Source organism: Thalassophryne amazonica, chromosome 6, assembly GCF_902500255.1.
Source record: "Thalassophryne amazonica chromosome 6, fThaAma1.1, whole genome shotgun sequence".
Taxonomy (NCBI): domain Eukaryota; kingdom Metazoa; phylum Chordata; class Actinopteri; order Batrachoidiformes; family Batrachoididae; genus Thalassophryne; species Thalassophryne amazonica.
The window spans coordinates 82750627-82768241 of NC_047108.1; the positions used below are offsets into that span (position 1 = coordinate 82750627).

At 40.7% G+C, this 17615-nt stretch overlaps 2 protein-coding genes across 10 annotated transcripts in view; both read left to right on the plus strand.

The window, feature by feature from the left end:
- Nucleotides 1-2331, plus strand: part of LOC117512513 (sterile alpha motif domain-containing protein 10-like) — a 216918-nt gene extending 214587 nt beyond the window's left edge. For both annotated transcript variants that reach the window (XM_034172609.1, XM_034172610.1), the window contains one exon: nucleotides 1934-2331. In XM_034172609.1, coding sequence (XP_034028500.1) covers nucleotides 1934-1956 — 23 coding nt within the window. In that variant the 3' untranslated portion in view covers nucleotides 1957-2331. The remainder of the gene's footprint in view (nucleotides 1-1933) is intronic.
- Nucleotides 2332-12186: 9855 nt separating this feature from the next.
- Nucleotides 12187-17615, plus strand: part of znf512b (zinc finger protein 512B) — a 135323-nt gene continuing 129894 nt past the window's right edge. For 3 of the 8 annotated variants that reach the window (XM_034172611.1, XM_034172616.1, XM_034172617.1), the window contains exon 1: nucleotides 12235-12894. The gene's annotated coding sequence lies outside the window, so the exon portion shown is untranslated. Of the gene's footprint in view, nucleotides 12206-12233; nucleotides 12895-17615 lie in introns of those variants that run through there. The other 5 variants (XM_034172615.1, XM_034172619.1, XM_034172614.1 and 2 more) reach the window with 4 other exon arrangements.

A 17615-nucleotide genomic window follows, 5' to 3' on the forward strand; every position in this document is an offset into this window, starting at 1 on the left:
AAGTTGTGATTCAGGTCGACGACCGTGTGATATAACCTGGGGGTCAAAATACATACAACTTTACTGGCGCCCGTAAAGAGGATAAATAACTGTGGAAAAAGGATGGAAAACAATGACATTTCTTTTGTGTTGGAATAGGAATGTTTGAAGATTTCAAATGTCATTTTTTGCTGATATCACCCATACCCCCCCCCCCCTCAAAAAAAAAAAAAAAAAAATTGTATTGATACCAAAATTCTCAGCTTCAAAACTTTTGCACAATGCTGTATAACCAGTTAGTTTATCAAACACTTCAAACTTCTGTTTATACTTTGCATTATTTCACAGTATGATCTATACAGCTGTAAAGATTTTGTGCAGCAATTTCCTGGTTGAACTTTTTTCCTCATAACATTTGCATGCTATCATTAATGTAGTAGTTCACAGCATGAAACTATTGACAGCCCAGTACTGTAACTTTGTCCAGGTAGTGTAAAACCATGTACATCTTGTCTTAACATCTGGAAAGCTTTTGCAGAATGAATTACAACCAAACGGGGGAAGTGCCCTCCTTCTTCTTTGCCTTTGGTTGTTGCTACATCTTTGTAACAAACTGTCAGTACCTCCTTCCTTCTCAACACATTAAATTTTCATCAAAGTGGGTCAATGTGTTTGTTATCAGCCATCTGCCATATTTAACTACCTTGATGTTAATTATCTCAAACCAGACTGCTTTGTGACTAACCCTCAGAGACCCTAAGACCCCTTTCTCACCCTGCAAGCCCTGTCGTCAGGAGCACCTCTGTTGCCGTGGGAGACTGTCATGGTAACCTTATCACTCTGGAAAGCTTTTTCAATGTTCTGCATCCTTGCAGAATTTAACTCTGCGCTGCCTGGCAGCTACACCATAGGGATGAAGTAGAATATGAATGCATCGTTTTTCCCTCAACACAAATTTTGCCCTCTAACCAGTTGCCTCTTCTCTCTTCTCCTCTGGAGTACCGCGGTTCTGATGACTCTATTGGGAACTCATTTAAAAGAATATTCTTTCAAGAGAAGCAGCCCTCTCCAAGTCTACACATGCCTCAAGTCACATCTCTCTCTCTCTCTCCACCTGTCTACCTCTCTCTATCATTTCGTGGTTCAGGTTCACTCCCATGCCACTTTGCATCTGTCCACAAACAGGTGGCGTGTCTTAGAGCTTACGGCTGAAATGCCAGCAGTCTGGGAAAGGACAGGTTGCTTTCCTGCTGACACTCGGTGTCATTTCAGGAGGGAACGTACGACTAGTTGTCAGGGAAACCACCTGGTCGCATCTGTCGTTTGGAGAAAGAGATAATGACGTTGAGAAAACAAGCTTGTTATGGCTTGATTTGCTTAATGCCATCATTTCTGCCCTCTGTCGTGAAGATGTATGAGCCCATTGGCTCATCATCGATCACCCACCTCAACTGCAAAATCCCGGCATGAAAGCATCATATTTCAAAGTAGCGTTATAGAATATAGAGTGGTAGTTTGATGCAGTGCAATCAGAACTGTGTGTTTGTTTTGTATCTTTAGCCTTTTTATGAATTTAATAAATTTGATCAGACCGGCTCTATCCTGTATATCAGTGTCTCTCTCGCTACAGTGGCAGCATCAGAGTATCTCTGCACCGCCATTACTGCGTCTAAAGTTGACCAGTGATTCATTGTAAATTGTTGGTTATAATAGAGGTTGTTGCTCTTTAATTGAGTGCAGTGTGTTGCACAGATAGAAGCCGGACGCACGGGTTACTTCATAATTTAGTTGTGATTGGAGAGTAAAGGATCACATACGTGATTACTGTTGCATACTTTTGTGTTGGAAAGCACCGTGGGTGTACTTAATCACTTAAATCCTAATTGTTTGTCCTCTTCCCTTCTCCCTCTCTCACTCTCTCTCTCCCTCTCCCTCTCCCACCCCCTTTCTGCAGCCTCCTTTGGAAACTTCTCTTAGCTCATCTCTGGATCCAGTTGGCAGCCTTTTCCATCATCCCATGCCACAGTACGTCTCTAGGAGCCTGAGATATGTGAGCTGAGAGTGAATAAGTGAAATGGTGGGAGAACCAGACTATAGACTACGTGCCAACCAGTGTGGAGGAGTCTCATTCAACATGGCCAATCTGGTTTACGGACACTGAGAGACAGGGACAAAGCCAGCTAAAAGAACGGGCACCCACTGTAACATAGTAATAGGATGTGAGATTTTCAACCCAAGTGACAGTATGCTTGATTACAGCAAACTACTTTTTTGTTTATTTCTGTTTTGTCTGAAGTGATTTAGCAACTCTAACAGAAGGTTGGTGGAAAATAAACCCCCACACAGGATTCACACATGTTCCTCTTTTCAGGTCATTATGTGACTAATGAACTTTTTATGAGTTTGAACCCAGAGGTTCCAAACACACAAGGTAACAATAAAGCATAAACAGTTTTTTTTTTTCTTTTTTTTTTTTTATGAAGAAAGTACGGCACAGTTGATGACACTGCATGTAGAGTCCTTTCTCAGCAGGTTCACCAATGTTTTGGCCTACCATATCTCACGGCATGTCATGATTCAGCAGCAGGAAATATACATTAATCTACTGGTTTGTGATATTGTCATGAAAAGCGCCACATTTTCGTAACAGGAGCACAAATTCATTCTAATACATTCCGTGACGGCTGCACGAAATTAAAAGTGAAGGGGGGGTCAGGGTGGTTATGGTTAGGGTTGGGGGTAGGAATAGGGTTAGTAATAGTGAGTTAAAAAAAAATCACGAAAATTTGAATCATTTCGTGATGGGAGCACAAAATAAAACAGACTGGGTTGGTTTTGGCACATTGTCATCATCAGGGAATCTGATCGGCAAACATTTACACAGATTTTAAAGAGAGCTGGTCCACCTGCTGGTCCACATGTTCAGTAATGTGCACCAGGTGTAATTTGTTCCCAGTTGCAACAGGAAATCACCTCAAATTCTCAATGCACTGTAATGCAACAAGCCACAAAAAAACAACAACACAAGAAAGAAAAAAAAACACATAATACATACATAATATACGTACATAGTATGCGTACATAGTATACAGTACATAATATAATACAATATAAATTCTCTAATGTATCAATCTGATAAACATCATAGATACACAAATTTCCTCTTGCTGCCCAGTTTTAAGAGAACTACCCATAGCCCCATTAAAGTTAATCAGAAATTAAAAAATTAAGTAATAGTACCTGTGGGCATGAAGACAGTAACCATGATGCTAATCTGACATTTGCCCCCAATAACCTTGACCTTCACCTAAATGATTGCCTCTGGCTGACCTTGCCAGGGAATCTAGAAGCCACCAAAGTTTGTGCCACGTTTGGACCAAATCAAGTTGGAAATGAAGTTACTTGACTTTGACCTTTGCCAGATTTGAATTTTTGAAATTTCTTAGCCGGTTTTGGGGCTAACCTTCACTGACATACCAAATTTGGTAGAAATTAGCACTTCCTCCTCCTAAACAATTGGGTTGGTGTTCAAGATTAGCAAAAGGACCTGGTAGGAATAGGCCAACAAACAGGTACACATGAACTTGACCACAATGATTGCCCTTTGGCAAATATGCTCATCCTGAGCAATTTCAGAAACCACCTCTATATGTGTTCTATGTTTGGTGCAAATTGAAGTGAAAAACTTATGTTTTGACATTTGAATCCAATGATTGACCTTTGGTAACTGATCCCGCCTGGGCAATTCTAGAACCCAGCTACATGTGCCACGTTTGGTGGACATCAGAATGAAATTATTCATTTTGATCATGACCTTTGCCAAAAAAAAAACAAAAACAAAATCCTGGGGTTGACTATCATCCACATATCAAGTTTGGTGGAAAATGGCCAAAGGGCCTGGGAGGAGTAAGAGAACAAACAGATTTTAAATTGGTTCTGACTGCATTACGCTTGCCTGGTTCTATTCTCACTGTGCATTCTCCTCTCAGGACTTCAGTTTTTTGAATATTTTAGATTTGACTATTAAATACGAAATGGTTGACGTCAAATGTGTCATTCCTGCATTCACTCTTTCTGAGCTGCAGAACTTAGCATTGTGTATATATTCAGTATATGAGTGTTATAGAATAACACACCCTGTAGTTCTGTCTGTACTGTAACTGTACTTAATCTTTTATTAAAGGAATCCAGAGGACACATAGAAATAATGTGGGTTATTGTAATAGTCTTTGCTTCATAAAGCAATAATTTCAAAGATAGATGAAGACATGCTGGGATACATAATGAATGTTTGCTAAAGAAATGATACACTTTGGTCAAACAGAGGTTTCTCATTTTATCCTTTGCGTATATTGTTGCATAAGCTACTTCTCAAACACAAAGATGAAGAGAAAGGACAAGCTTTTGTGGTATTCTTTTCCTTTTTTGCCTTGATGTTACACTGACTCAAATTCTCAGAACTCAAAATATGACAGCTCGCTTAATGCAAACTATAGAGCATAACTGAAGTAAGTTTGCTTGATGTTTAAGCAACATCTGACATGATGTTCATCCTGTTTGAATTCAAATAATGGCTATCTCCCCTTCCAACATGCACACATCTGGCCTTTTAAAGGAGTCGAACAAAAAGGGGGGAAAACATGCTGTTTTATGTTTTTGAATTTCCCAGTTAATACATTTGATTTACTTTGTCTGATAATTTTTGAGTCAGAAGAAGTCGAACATATCTGCTGTAGGGGTAACACCTCGTTCACGCAGAGGCACACATTGTGTACAGTGTTAATGCTAATGGTGAGCTGTGCACACCTACAGTACCACACAGTTGATATAAAATCTGAAAATACTAACCAGAATTTTGCCGCTATATCCGAGACAGACACAATACGAGGGAGGTAATCGGTGCCAAGGAGCACCGAAAAATTTCTCTCAGGTGACTCTTTGGCTACTAAAATATACATGATGAAATATGAGTCAAAATAGTTTTGAATGGAAACAAATAGTTGTTGTCTCACACATCCCAAATGCACTGATTACTGGCAGTGAAAGAATAAAACAGTATGTGGTGTTATGTGTCGGACGCAGCTCGGAGAACCGACCAGCGTTTGAAGGACCCAGTATGAAATAAGCAGAGCACGGTACAAAGGCTAACTGAATTTAATACATAACAGTGAAGTGATACAAAACAACAAAAGAATGTGCGGTCTGGCGTGGTGGTGATACGGTGCGCTCCCAGCAGCGCTAACGGTCCGGAGCCAGAAGCCGTTCGGACCCAAGGACCCCGCCGACACCCCCCAGGTGGCCGCAACAAACCGAGTCTGTGAAAGAAGGAACCATTATGTGAGTCCACACTCTACACACAGAGAGACCACTGAAAGGTGTACATAAACAGCAAACACTTCCTGGCTTAATTACTAATCAGCTTCCCAACCTGCAGGCATGGAACATCCAGTTCACAAAACTCCACTGCAGTGGAAGCCGATACATGACTAACGTACAGCTCAATATAATAAGGTGTGAGGGACACCACATTTACTGACTGTATAAACGTTAGTCACAAAATCTAACATACCTCAGGAAGTGTGCTGACGAGCGTGAGACCTCACCCCCTCCTCTTTCACAGACCGTGCATCAAACCCTGGACGTTCTCTGCATCCACTGATGATGAGATGGCTCCCGAGACGACGATCTCACCCGTCTGGTCACAAGGTCGAGTCTCTGGCAAATACACACTGTATACTCCAGTCTTAAATGCCACCATGTTCCAATCCATATAGATGCACCACAGCTGTGAGTCCTGACGAGCCGCAGGTGATCAGGGTGAGGTCCTGATAACCTCAGCAACACAGCCACTCAGTCCCAAATGCAAGCCACCTGGAAGGAAAAACAAAAGACAGAAACAAAAAGGCAGCCAGGCCCCCCCAGCCATACAACATGTGGCTCCAAACAGTGGTGCATGAACATGTTGCCACACTCTGCTAATAAACACACTGTTGAAAAACACCACAGGAAGAGCATCACACATTGATGCAAAAATACTGCAGAAGTGTCAAGGCGCGTTACCATACATTATGTGCTAATGTGCAATGCCAAAAGATGTGTGAACATCTATGACTGAAACAAATGTACTTTTATGCTATACACGTAACGCAACTGTGTGAACGAACCCATAGAGGACACGGGGAATGTGATCAATTCTGGTTTTTGTTTGAATAAAGGAATTGAAGGAGTTCTCCTGATTTTCACGTTATTACTATAAAGATGACACAGAAACACAGCGAGAGCACTCTATCTTTGTGTAAGTCTCTTTTAAGAAGGTACACACGCACACACACTTCTTTAATTGGAACAAAACTGTTGAGTCACCTCAGTTGTTTCTCCGGTAATCTGCTATGGTGGTCATAACAAAGAAATGCAGCAGAGCTCCCCGGGATATCTGTTTCAACCACTCCTTTTTGCCCTGACAGCTGTAGCTGTGTGTTATCTTAAAGATTTCATTTGGGTTTTATGTGGGAATAGAAGATAGTGTCACAAAAGAAACTTTGCTCTGAATATTCTCACATTCCTGATGTACGGTGCATCCAGAAAGTATTCACAGCACTTCACTTTTTCCACTTTGCTTATGTTACAATCTTATTCCAAAATGGTATGAATTAATTTTTTTCTCTCAAAATTCTACTCACAAAACCCCATAATGACAACATGAAAAAGTTTTTTTAATTTTTGCAAATTTATTTAAAAAAAAAAAAACTAAGAAATCACATGTATGTAAATATTCACAACATTTGCTCAGTACTTTGTTGATGCACCTTTGGCTGTAATTACAGCATCATGTCTTCTTAAATATTGGATTCAGGTCCTGGTTCTGGCTGGGCCACTCAAGGACCTTCACAGAGTTGTCCTGAAGTTACTCCTTTGATATCTTGGCTGTGTGCTTAGGGTCATTGTCCTGCTGAAAGATGAACCATCACCCCAGTCTGAGGTCAAGAGCACTCTGGAGCAGGTTTTCATCCAGGATGTCTCTGTGCATTACTGTATTCATCTGATTAGTCGCCCAGTTCCTGCTGCTGAAAACATCCCCACAGCATGATGCTGCCACCACCATGCTTCACTATAGGGATTGTGCCTGGTTTCCTCTAAACATGATGCCTGGCATTCACGCCACGTTGTATATTTTATTTTCTCAATATTTTGAGCCTTCACCTTCTAGAGCCCCTTCTCAAAACCCTATCATTATGTAGGCACTCCATGTCCAGGATAAACCACCCACTTATTTACATTTTTGCTGTCCTAGCCCTGCACTGGTGATAGTGTAAACCTGATATGCACAAATAATCAGACAAAAGGCCAAAACTGTATGAATCTGTTGTGTTCTGTTTTATGGCGTGTTTACAGACGATATGTCACATTACATCTGTCCAAAAATGTTCAGTGAAGAGAAAAAAACATATATGTCACATCAGTCTAGAAATAGCACATATTTTTTTAAACATGGCACTACCGCATTCAAGGTACATTCAGATTTTTTTTTTCTTGTTTTAACAGTGATTGGCATCCATCTTAATGCACCAGTCTAATGCCAGCTCAATCCAGCTCCAGAGTGTGGCTCAGACAGAACCTCATTCAGACCAGTATAAAGAAGCAGCTTGGGACACATGTGGATGGTGCCATCTTATGGCTGTAGATGATAGTGAAGTATTTTTTTTTTTAAAAAGTTGCTTCAAAATACAAGTCACAGGACCAGCCGAACATCTAAAAATACTTAGTCTGGAAAATATGGTAATTATTGCTGGATTGAAGTTGTTCACATTTGGATAGATTTGTAACAGATCCAAAAATATCTCAGTCCCGGTCGAGCAATGTTTTACATCTCACACATGAATTCAGAGGTTGTTTCCAAAATAAGCGGGAACAGACTAAGATATGATGAAATCTCACATGGAAATGTAAAATCTGCACTGTTAGGTGTAGATTTCATGTAGCAGGTTAAATGTGACTCTTCTTTCTCATCTCCTTTTAGCTTGTCCTCCGTCCTGATGCTTTCTGCAAACACGGATCACTTATTTTTTTTCTCCTTCCACCAATCTTTTTTTTTTTAAACAAAATAAATGTGGCAGGAAAAGAAGCATTGATGAGGCAAACCTGAATAAATCATAGAATTACATGGGCTGCATGTTGTGTTTGCTACGGCGTGAGTGTCCCTTGCATCTGTGCTGTGGCTTGCCATTCACGACTGTGAATACAAAACTAAGCTGCCTGTCTCCCACTCACAGGAATCCAATTACTGAGGGACATGAAGCATTTCACCTGTTATAAACAAGGCACACCTGCCATGAACAGATTCAGTGAACAATGACCTCAACCCTGACGGAGAATAAATCATAGGCACAGGCACATAGTGAGGACTGTGGTTAATTGGGTAGTGTTTACTATTAAGTGTCTTATCTTTCTTTCTGTCAGATTTGGAAATCTGAAGTACATTTTTTGAAAGCTCTTTTGTTATTGTAATTTAAAAAAAAAAAAGAAGAAGACCCAAACACTGACAATTTTCTGCCAGCTTCTTTACTGTTATCTTTTTGTTTTGATCAGATGGAACTCAGTCATCTGATGCTGGATAGAAAAAAAAATAAAAAAAAAGCTGTCCTTTTTCATCAGCTCCTGTTCAGCACCTGCTCTACTGGAGATGCTTGCAAGAAAAAGAGTGTATAAATGAAGCAAGTATGAAAAAAACAAAATAAAATCATTCATGCATTCTACACCTCTGGTGGAATGAAATAACCATAATAATAAACATAAACTAAGTCAATGTGCATCCCCATTTTACAATTTTGTACTTTGTGTAGAAATCTAGTCACCATAAAGCAGTTTGTATACATAGGTTCATCCTGCTCTTTGTGTTACTGTTCCAGTGCATATCTCCAGTGTTTCCACACTGCAAACCTCTGCTGCCGTCCCACGTACCTGATTTTTACCTGCTGTATTGGATTGACCGCTTGATATGAGAACTCTCTGTTACTGACCTTCTGTCTGTTTTAGGATAACCCTCTGCTTTCTGCCATAGAAAGACTGATACCTGTTAGACTGATCACCTGTGTGACTGACCTACTGCCTGTCCAAGTCCAAACCCAGCTGTAATAGCTGTTTAGGACTGAGCTTTTTGTTGACAATAAATCTGTTTTCACTTGCCTGACAGTTGTTCTCTGCATTGGAGTCCACTGCCAGTCCATTATGATCGTCTTCATCATTTCTAGGATTCAATTCCTGAGATTTTACTGTACAGATATATATTATCTGTACAGTAAAATCTCAGGAGGATGCACAATATTCAAAGTTCCTGCTGCATTCAGTCAGAACTGGGAAGTTTAAATTACAGTTTTAAAAAATACATCTAACAAAGTTATTCTAAAACTTTAGATTCTGTACTGACTCATTTTAGTAAACCAAGTAACAACCTGTTTGTAACTCACTACAGTATTGTGTTAACAGTTGACATAGCAGACCTGTGCAAGCTTTGTCTTTACCTGTCCTGCAGATATCCAGCAAAACATTTAGTGAAATATGTCCACATTTTACCCTGATTTCTTCCTAGTGGAATTTCTTGTCCCCTATGCTTACTAGCTGTGTCCATCATGATCTTTCTTCTTCTGTGTTGTTTTCTTTTGGGTTTTTTTTTTTTTTTTTTTACACTTTTGTCATGGCTCACACCTCTGGTGTTGTTTCTGATGTCTGAGTGTATATTTCTTGTGTTACTTCCTACGTATTATATTTGTTCCTCATGAATGATGTTTATCCTTGTGCGTCCGTAGTCTGGCAGGCTACTCCTTGGGTGTTTCCATTGCCTTTACTTCCTGTCCACGGGTTTCCAGATTCACGTGCATGCTCCCTTCCTCCTTTGACTGAGTCACACCCTATTTCACCATCCACAGCCCAACACTCCAGTGCCAGATTGTCTCACTTCCATTGCTACGACTCTCACATATTCATTCCTCATGTTCATTCTGAAGTTGCTGATGCACACTGCTTCTGCGTTTTTTGAGCCTTGCCTGCCGCTTCCTGATACGTCTTCTTGTTTGATTGATAACAGTGTTTTGATTCTTATGAACGCTGTCGCCCTTGGGTTTGCCTTCCTGTTTTAGACCCTAACTGCCCACCTGTGTTCTCAACCAAGGCACCACCCTGTTTCCACATGGACCTCTTTTGTGAACGGACTGACTTCTCTGTAAATTCCTGCTAAGCTGTTTCAGCTGAAAATAAGGGCTGTTTTGACTTTTCACTGATGTGGTTTTCTGCTTGGGGTTTTCCTAACACACCAATGGCATTACAACTTTCAGATGTAATTGAAGATCTAATATATTTCTCCAGCTCCATGAAGTTAACATTATCATATGTAGTGCGGCAGTACTGTTCAACCCTTTGAGTTCCTCAGCATGACTTTCAGAAGACCCCAACGCCTCCCCACATCAGCTGTGATGTTACCACAGAATCTTGTAGCTGTATTTTAACCCATGTGGATCAAAATTCATAAAGGAGAATTCTGATCAGATTGGAGATATGAGTGTGAACCCGTTATCTGAATGTGAAGGAGAGCACAATTTTAGTTGTACAGAAGTAAATCTTTTTTATGATTTCAGTGCTTAAAAAAATCAATAAGAACCACACCTTTGATTGTAGGATGGAGGCTCTGAGATACTTTTAGTGAACTTTACTGCCCACTCCATATGGCCAGTCCTAGAAACCATTAAGTAGACTTTTGTTCAATCAGCAGAGGAGGAATGAGAACATAAATCACTGCCAGTGAAAATGAACCTGTTCATCAGCAGCCAATAAAGACATCTGGAGGCCAAATTGATCACTGGCACAGACTCTGCAGGAGAGTGGCAGCTGTCAATGTGTGGAAATATCCGTCTGCCTAAATGTGTTACGAACTAATCCTGTGAAGCCCAACGAGAAGAAAACACCATTTTAAACACCCGTAGTACGAAAGCAAACTACAAGGGAACTGCAAACAAATGAAAATCCAGCACCGCCCCCTGCTGGAATACCAATGTTGATGAACCTTGGGCATAAAATAAATCTGCCTATCTATCTATTCTATTAGGAGACCAATAGGTACAAAAGTTGCAAAAATAAAATAAAATAATAATAATAATAATTGCATAAACATAAATAGATCGAATGTGTGACAGCTTTTCACATGTAGAAACACCACTTCTTTTGGGTGATAAAACGATTCTTTTAATAATTTTTAACAATTCCTTTTAGTTGATCTCTTGCAATTTATAGGAAACTGAAGTTGTATTTGTTTTGGGGATTATAACAGCAACAACAATAACAATAACGTTTTAATTGAAGGATAATCGGTAATTGTCTTTGTATTGGCACGTACTAAACAGGATAACTACAACTAGTTTCATTTTATTTGGGAGGGTGGGTTCATTTTAAGGTCCACGGTTCTGAGGTTCCACGCGTCTGTCCTGCCCCCTATCGGCCACACGGAGCAGTGCTGTTACCCTTCGATGACATCATGTTTTCTGACGATTTCCACTAATCGGAAATATTAGGTCATGACGCCTGGCGCCAATCAAAGGCTGAGAAAGCATCTGTTGTTTTACGAAGAAAACAGAAACAATAACAGCACATTAGTGAATTTTAATCATTTATTTGTAGAGCTAAATGCGTCAGCAAGCACAAAGCCAAATTGTTAAAAAAAACAACACTGACAAGGCCTGTGGTGTTGTTAAGGTATTATCATCACGTTTTGGCTTAATAGTAACCACGAATTTTGACATGACATTTATGTCACGAAAGGCGCCTATAAACACACATATAAAGCTGTTATAACGCGCTGTCCCGGTGTTTACGGAGAGGCTGGTACTGACTAAATCCTGGAAAGGGCCGAGTGCACTTCACTAAATCTAATGTAGGATTAAAACACAGTCGATTTAAGTATTTTAACCCAGACTCTCCTCCCTTTTTTACGACGGGAAGAACAGCAGCAACCGCCGTACATCGACTCTTTTTTTTTCTTTTAAATAATAATTCAATTGATTTATATGGTGTGGATTAATAATAATAACGCGAGAGTTTGTAAGTTCCTCGCAGACTTGGAGCTGTCAAAGGTGGAATGGATGCGCGCGTGACCCAGCACGCGCGCACATTCTACTGTAATACTGTACGCGGCCGCCGAGTCCATGTCCGTGTAAAAAAAAACAAAACTCAGAATCCCCAGGTAAGGACGCCAAAGCGACACAGTCGTCTTTTCTCTTCATTTTCCTCCGCTTCGTTTTCTTTTACTCTAACCAAACGTATCTCAGCTGTCGACATTACGGCTCGAAACATATTTTTGTGCCTCCCTTTAGCTCCAGCCAGCGCAAGGATTTTTTTTTTTTTTTTTACTCCTCCTTCGTAATAAAGTCGCCATTTTGCTTCACTGCTGATATAAACCGTCCCGTATTCTAATATTTCTCCCCTCACCACCACCAGCCGGGGCACATGCGTGTTTTTCGTGTGTTTGTCGTATTTTGTCGGAGTGTTTGACAAGAAGACGGCGGTTGAAGAAGTGCCTCGCGCTTTATAATGCAGGAAAGGAAGAGGAGGGGAAACCGGGAATAAGGTGGAAAATATCCAGGATTTTGCTTCGCCTTGCAGCCTAAATTCGGCTTGTCTTTTTCCTCTTACACCTCGCCGTCCGAAGAGTTGGAGACTTGGTCTTAAAGGACGACGTTGACGGCTGTCCACCTGCTTCCAGGCCCCCCTCCGGAGCTCGGCGTGGCCGCTGTTTGACGCACAGCAGGTGGGATTGCCATGTAAGTGAACATCGGTGGAAAAATGCTCACTCTCCTTGGCGCCTGTCAACTGACACCCACCCGTCCTTACGTGGGGTGACCCGTGTCTGTGGGTGACTGCCCGATAGTTCAGGTAGGTGTGGCTCCCACACCAGTCCTGCTTTTGCTCTCATATTAAATCGTATACAAACTGTGTCACCATGTTGTCGTTGACACGCGCGCGCACACAGTGTGACAGTCTGTCACGTGTGGAGCTAAAATAATTTGACAGCAGAATCTTTGAAGTGATGTGAGTGGGTGTCACTGGTTTTTGTTGCATCTAGATAAATAGATGGCTGAATTTGCCTCCAGGATCAGGCTGTGTTCACATTAGTGGCTGAAGTGAAATGAGTGTTGTTGATGTTTTTTTTGTTGTTGATGTTTTTCCTTTGTTGTCCAAAATGTGTCACATTTGAGTCACTTCCGGCTCCTCTTAGATCTGATTCTTGTCAGACTTTGGTGATTTGGCAAGTTCTATAACAGCACAATCAGAATACATTGGCTAATTTTAAAGGGGTCATATTATTATTCCCTGAAATTCTTGGTGCAACTATTGGATGTAGAAATTCCCGAAGTACTCCCTAAAATATATTGCATATTCAGCTCTGATATTTTGAGCTGTGGTTAATAAGAGGCAAGAATCATTTAACCTCATATTTTGGCCACATTGGTATTGTTTAACGTGCACAGTAACAGAAACTGTGTGTCCAAGTCTTTAGGGTTCTGGTGCTTCTCTTAATCTCAATTCATGCTACTCAATATCCACAACGCCGTAGCCATGCAGAGCCCTCTACATCGTTGCAAACCCCCTCTGAACCCCTCTCCATAGCCTGATGTGCACTTCCCAAAAATTGTAACTACATTTTGAGACAACGGAGATCACATGGAGGCAGCACAGGCTGTAATTGGTCCACTAAAGACACCATTTCCAGAATCTCACTGTTCCACACAGCAAATTTTGCAGAGTAAAATGCACTTTACGGGGACTGCAATGGATCCCGCTCCAACAAGAGTTACAACCCCAATTCCAATGAAGTTGGGACGTTGTGTAAAATGTAAATAAAAACAGAACACAATGATTTGCAAATCTTCTTCAACCTATATTCAATTGTATACACCACAAAGACAAGATATTTAATGTTCAAACCGATAAACTTTATTGTTTTTGTGCAATTATTTGCTTATTTTGAAATGGATGCCTGCAACATGTTTCAAAAAGCTGGGACAGTGGTATGTTTACCACTGTGTTACATCACCTTTCCTTCTAACAACACTCAATAAGCGTTTGGGAACTGAGGACACGAACTGTTGAAGCTTTGTTGGTGGAATTCTTTCCCATTCTTGCTTGATGTACGACTTCAGTTGTTCAACAGTTTGGGGTCTCCGTTGTCGTATTTTGCAGTTCATAATGCGCCACACAGTTTCAATGGGCGACAGGTCTGGACTACAGACAGGCCAGTCTAGTACCCGCACTCTTTTACGACGAAGCCACGCTGTTGTAACATATGCAGAACGTGGCTTGGCATTGTCTTGCTGAAATAAGCAGGGGCGACCCTGAAAAAGACATTGCTTGGATGGCTGCATGTGTTGCTCCAAAACCTGGACGTACCTTTCAGCATTGATGGTGCCGTCACAGATGTGTAAGTTGCCCATGCCATGGGCACTAACATACCCCCATACCATCACAGATGCTGGCTTTTGAATTTGGTCTTTTTCCTCTTCTGTCCAGAGGACACGACGTCCATGATTTCCAAAAACAATCTGAAATGTGGACTCATCAGACCACAGCACACTTTTCCACTTTACGTCTGTCCATTTCAAATGAGCTCAGGCCCAGAGAAGGTGGCAGCATTTCTGGATGTTGTTGATGTATGGCTTTTGCTTTGCATGGTAGAGTTTTAACTTGCACTTGTAGATGTAGCAACAAACTGTGTTAACTGACAATGGTTTTCTAAAGTGTTCCTGAGCCCACACAGTAAGATCCTTTACACAGTAATGTTGTTTTTTAATGCAGTGCCACCTGAGGGATCGAAGGTCACGGGCATTCAGTGTTGGTTTTTGGCCATGCCGCTTATGTGTAGAAAGTTCTCCAGAGTCTCTGAATCTTCTGATTATATTATGGATTGTAGATGATGGAATCCCTAAATTACTTGCAATTGAACATTGAGAAACATTGTTCTTAAAGTGTTGGACTATTTTTTCACGCAGTTGTTCACAAAGTGGTGATCCTCGCCCCATCTTTGCTTGTGAACAGCTGAGACTTTTGGGGATGCTCCTTTTAAACCCAATCATGACACTCACAGTTAGTGTCCTCAGTTCCCAAATGCTTGTTGAGTGTTGTTAGAAGGAAAGGTGATGTAACACAGTGGTAAACATACCACTGTCCCAGCTTTTTTGAAACGTGTTGCAGGCATCTATTTCAAAATGAGCAAATATTTGCACAAAAACAATAATAATTTTAGCAGTTTGAACATTAAATATCTTGTCTTTGTAGTATTATGTTAAATGGTTCAGTACACCTGGTCCCTCAGACTACTGCAGACACTTTTCACAGACGAGTGCAGGAGGAGAGGCAAAGAAGGGAAGAGGTGACAGTATTTCATTGGCAAGGTGGACCACTGATTCCTAACTTCTCCTAACTACGTTCCTAACTTTGTCCATAAGCTAGCTCACTTTTCTCCCATGTTAGCTCTTATTTCTGAAGAAAACTCTGGATTTATACATTTCATGATTGTTTTAGTTGAATAATCAGTGCAGGCAAACATTTAGTAAACTGCCCAGCTCCAAAAATGAGTCATGTTCTGCACAGACATGTCGGAAGCAACAGCACACCTGTTGAACACCTGAACAAGCACCTGAACAAGCCCAGGAACCTCAAGGGTTCCTGGGCTTGTTCAGGTGTAAATTAACCGATTTATTATGGAGAAAAAATATTAAAGACTAAAAAAATTGTTCTGAAATAAAAAAGCCTATAGTCTGTATTTATTTCAGAATGATTTTAATGGTTTTAAAAAGTATCAGCTATCACTCAAATATAATGTTTCTTTAGTAGATTGGCACTGTCATCGTCTTGCTTTGCAGTAGGAACAGAGAACATTTCTAGTGCGTGCAGACAGGGTGATTGCTCTCAGTCCAATCAGAGATACCATTTTCTGCTAATCAGAAGATTAAATAGCAGCAACCAGCCTCATATGTGTATTTTTGTCGGTCTGGGGTATCAGTCTGGCAGCAAATAATTTTCATTGTATTTTCAGTGCTTCCCCTACCAAGTAACTGTCAAATCACATTTTTCTTTTCACATATATCAGAATGATAGTCAAAAATATCATTAAAATGCATAGTTTTATGTAAAACAGTGTCGTGGTTCGTCTTTAGTCTTCTCGGGATGTCGTCTTTTAGATAACACAAACTAATTGCAAGTGATATGCTAGAAAAGGACACAACACTTTAGAATAATTCAGCCTTAAGCAAGATAAAATGCACAGAGTTTTTAAGTTTATTTAAGCCTTCGACACAGAGCTTAGACAAACTGAGTCCTCTAGAGAGACTGAATATGTGACAACCGCGCTCATCTATTTATTGGAGACCCGCGGGCATCGCTCCTCCTTCGACTTTTTTATTTATTTCATTCCCAAGACATGGTTTTCTATTGGAAGCGTCCTCTAGTGAACCCTAAGCAGGTGTTAGGCCATTATTTCAATGTGACAAACGCTCCCATTAAAACGTGAAGGATTTACAACTGATTTTTTTAAAAGACCTTCAGCCACAGGTGCAGCTGGCCTGAGGCCCCCCCCCCCGCACGTGGCCTCAGCCACAGGTGCAGCTGGCCTGAGGCCCCTGCACGTGGCCTGCGGGAAAGCACCTAAAAGGCCTTGGAAAGCCCCTGACAGACCGAATGACTAATAGAGCCCTTTTTTTTGGGTTGAACACCTGCTAGTTCAGCCAGAGGACATACAGTTCAGATCAGGACACTTGATAGTTCATCATAGTTCAAATAAGGACCTAAAAATTCTTCTACAGTCCCTCCTCTGGGACTCGAAAGAGTCCCATTACATCAACTATACTCTTGGGTTGTTTACTGACAAGACATCTTCATTTGTGCATTGCAATAAAAAAGAAAAACACATCACTCGAATTACTGATAACTCTGGTGCGGATATGAATATCAGTGATATTTCACACGGTAAATATATTGAAGTGCAGGTGAACCTACATACTAAGGCACAAGGTGATCAATTAGCTGGATTATATCAACGCAAGGTGACATTCAAACATTGAGTTTTGGTGTAATTCAAGGCACTTAAAATGGCCACATAAAACAAGTTACAGCAACCTCTTAATCATGGCAAAGTAAAGGCTTTACATTGACATCAGTGCAACCAATCATCTTCTGGCATCTATTGACTCACTCAACCAGAGGCTCCAACCCATTATACTTGGTTCTACATATTATTTTGTTAAAGAGTCACACATTTATTACTTAAATGCATCAAATAACCCCTACGTTACCACTATTTAGTCAACCAATCAAGAAACTATTCTAAGGTTAGCGCAGCTATGTCTAGTTAAATGATAAACACAATAAATGGTTTCCCTTCATGTCCGTCCTTAAGTCATTTGCCTTAGTCAATCATATAATGGTTTTCATTATAGGCCATTTCTCAACATTCTCCACTTTGTTTTTCTTCTTTTTCAGCTTGTTTTCTAATGCCCTTTTTGGCCAGACGCCAAATTTAGGCGATGCATGTCTCTTGAGGCATGCTATAATTTAAGAAAAAGGGGTCCCTATGGTGCATCTTTACTACTAAATCTCCA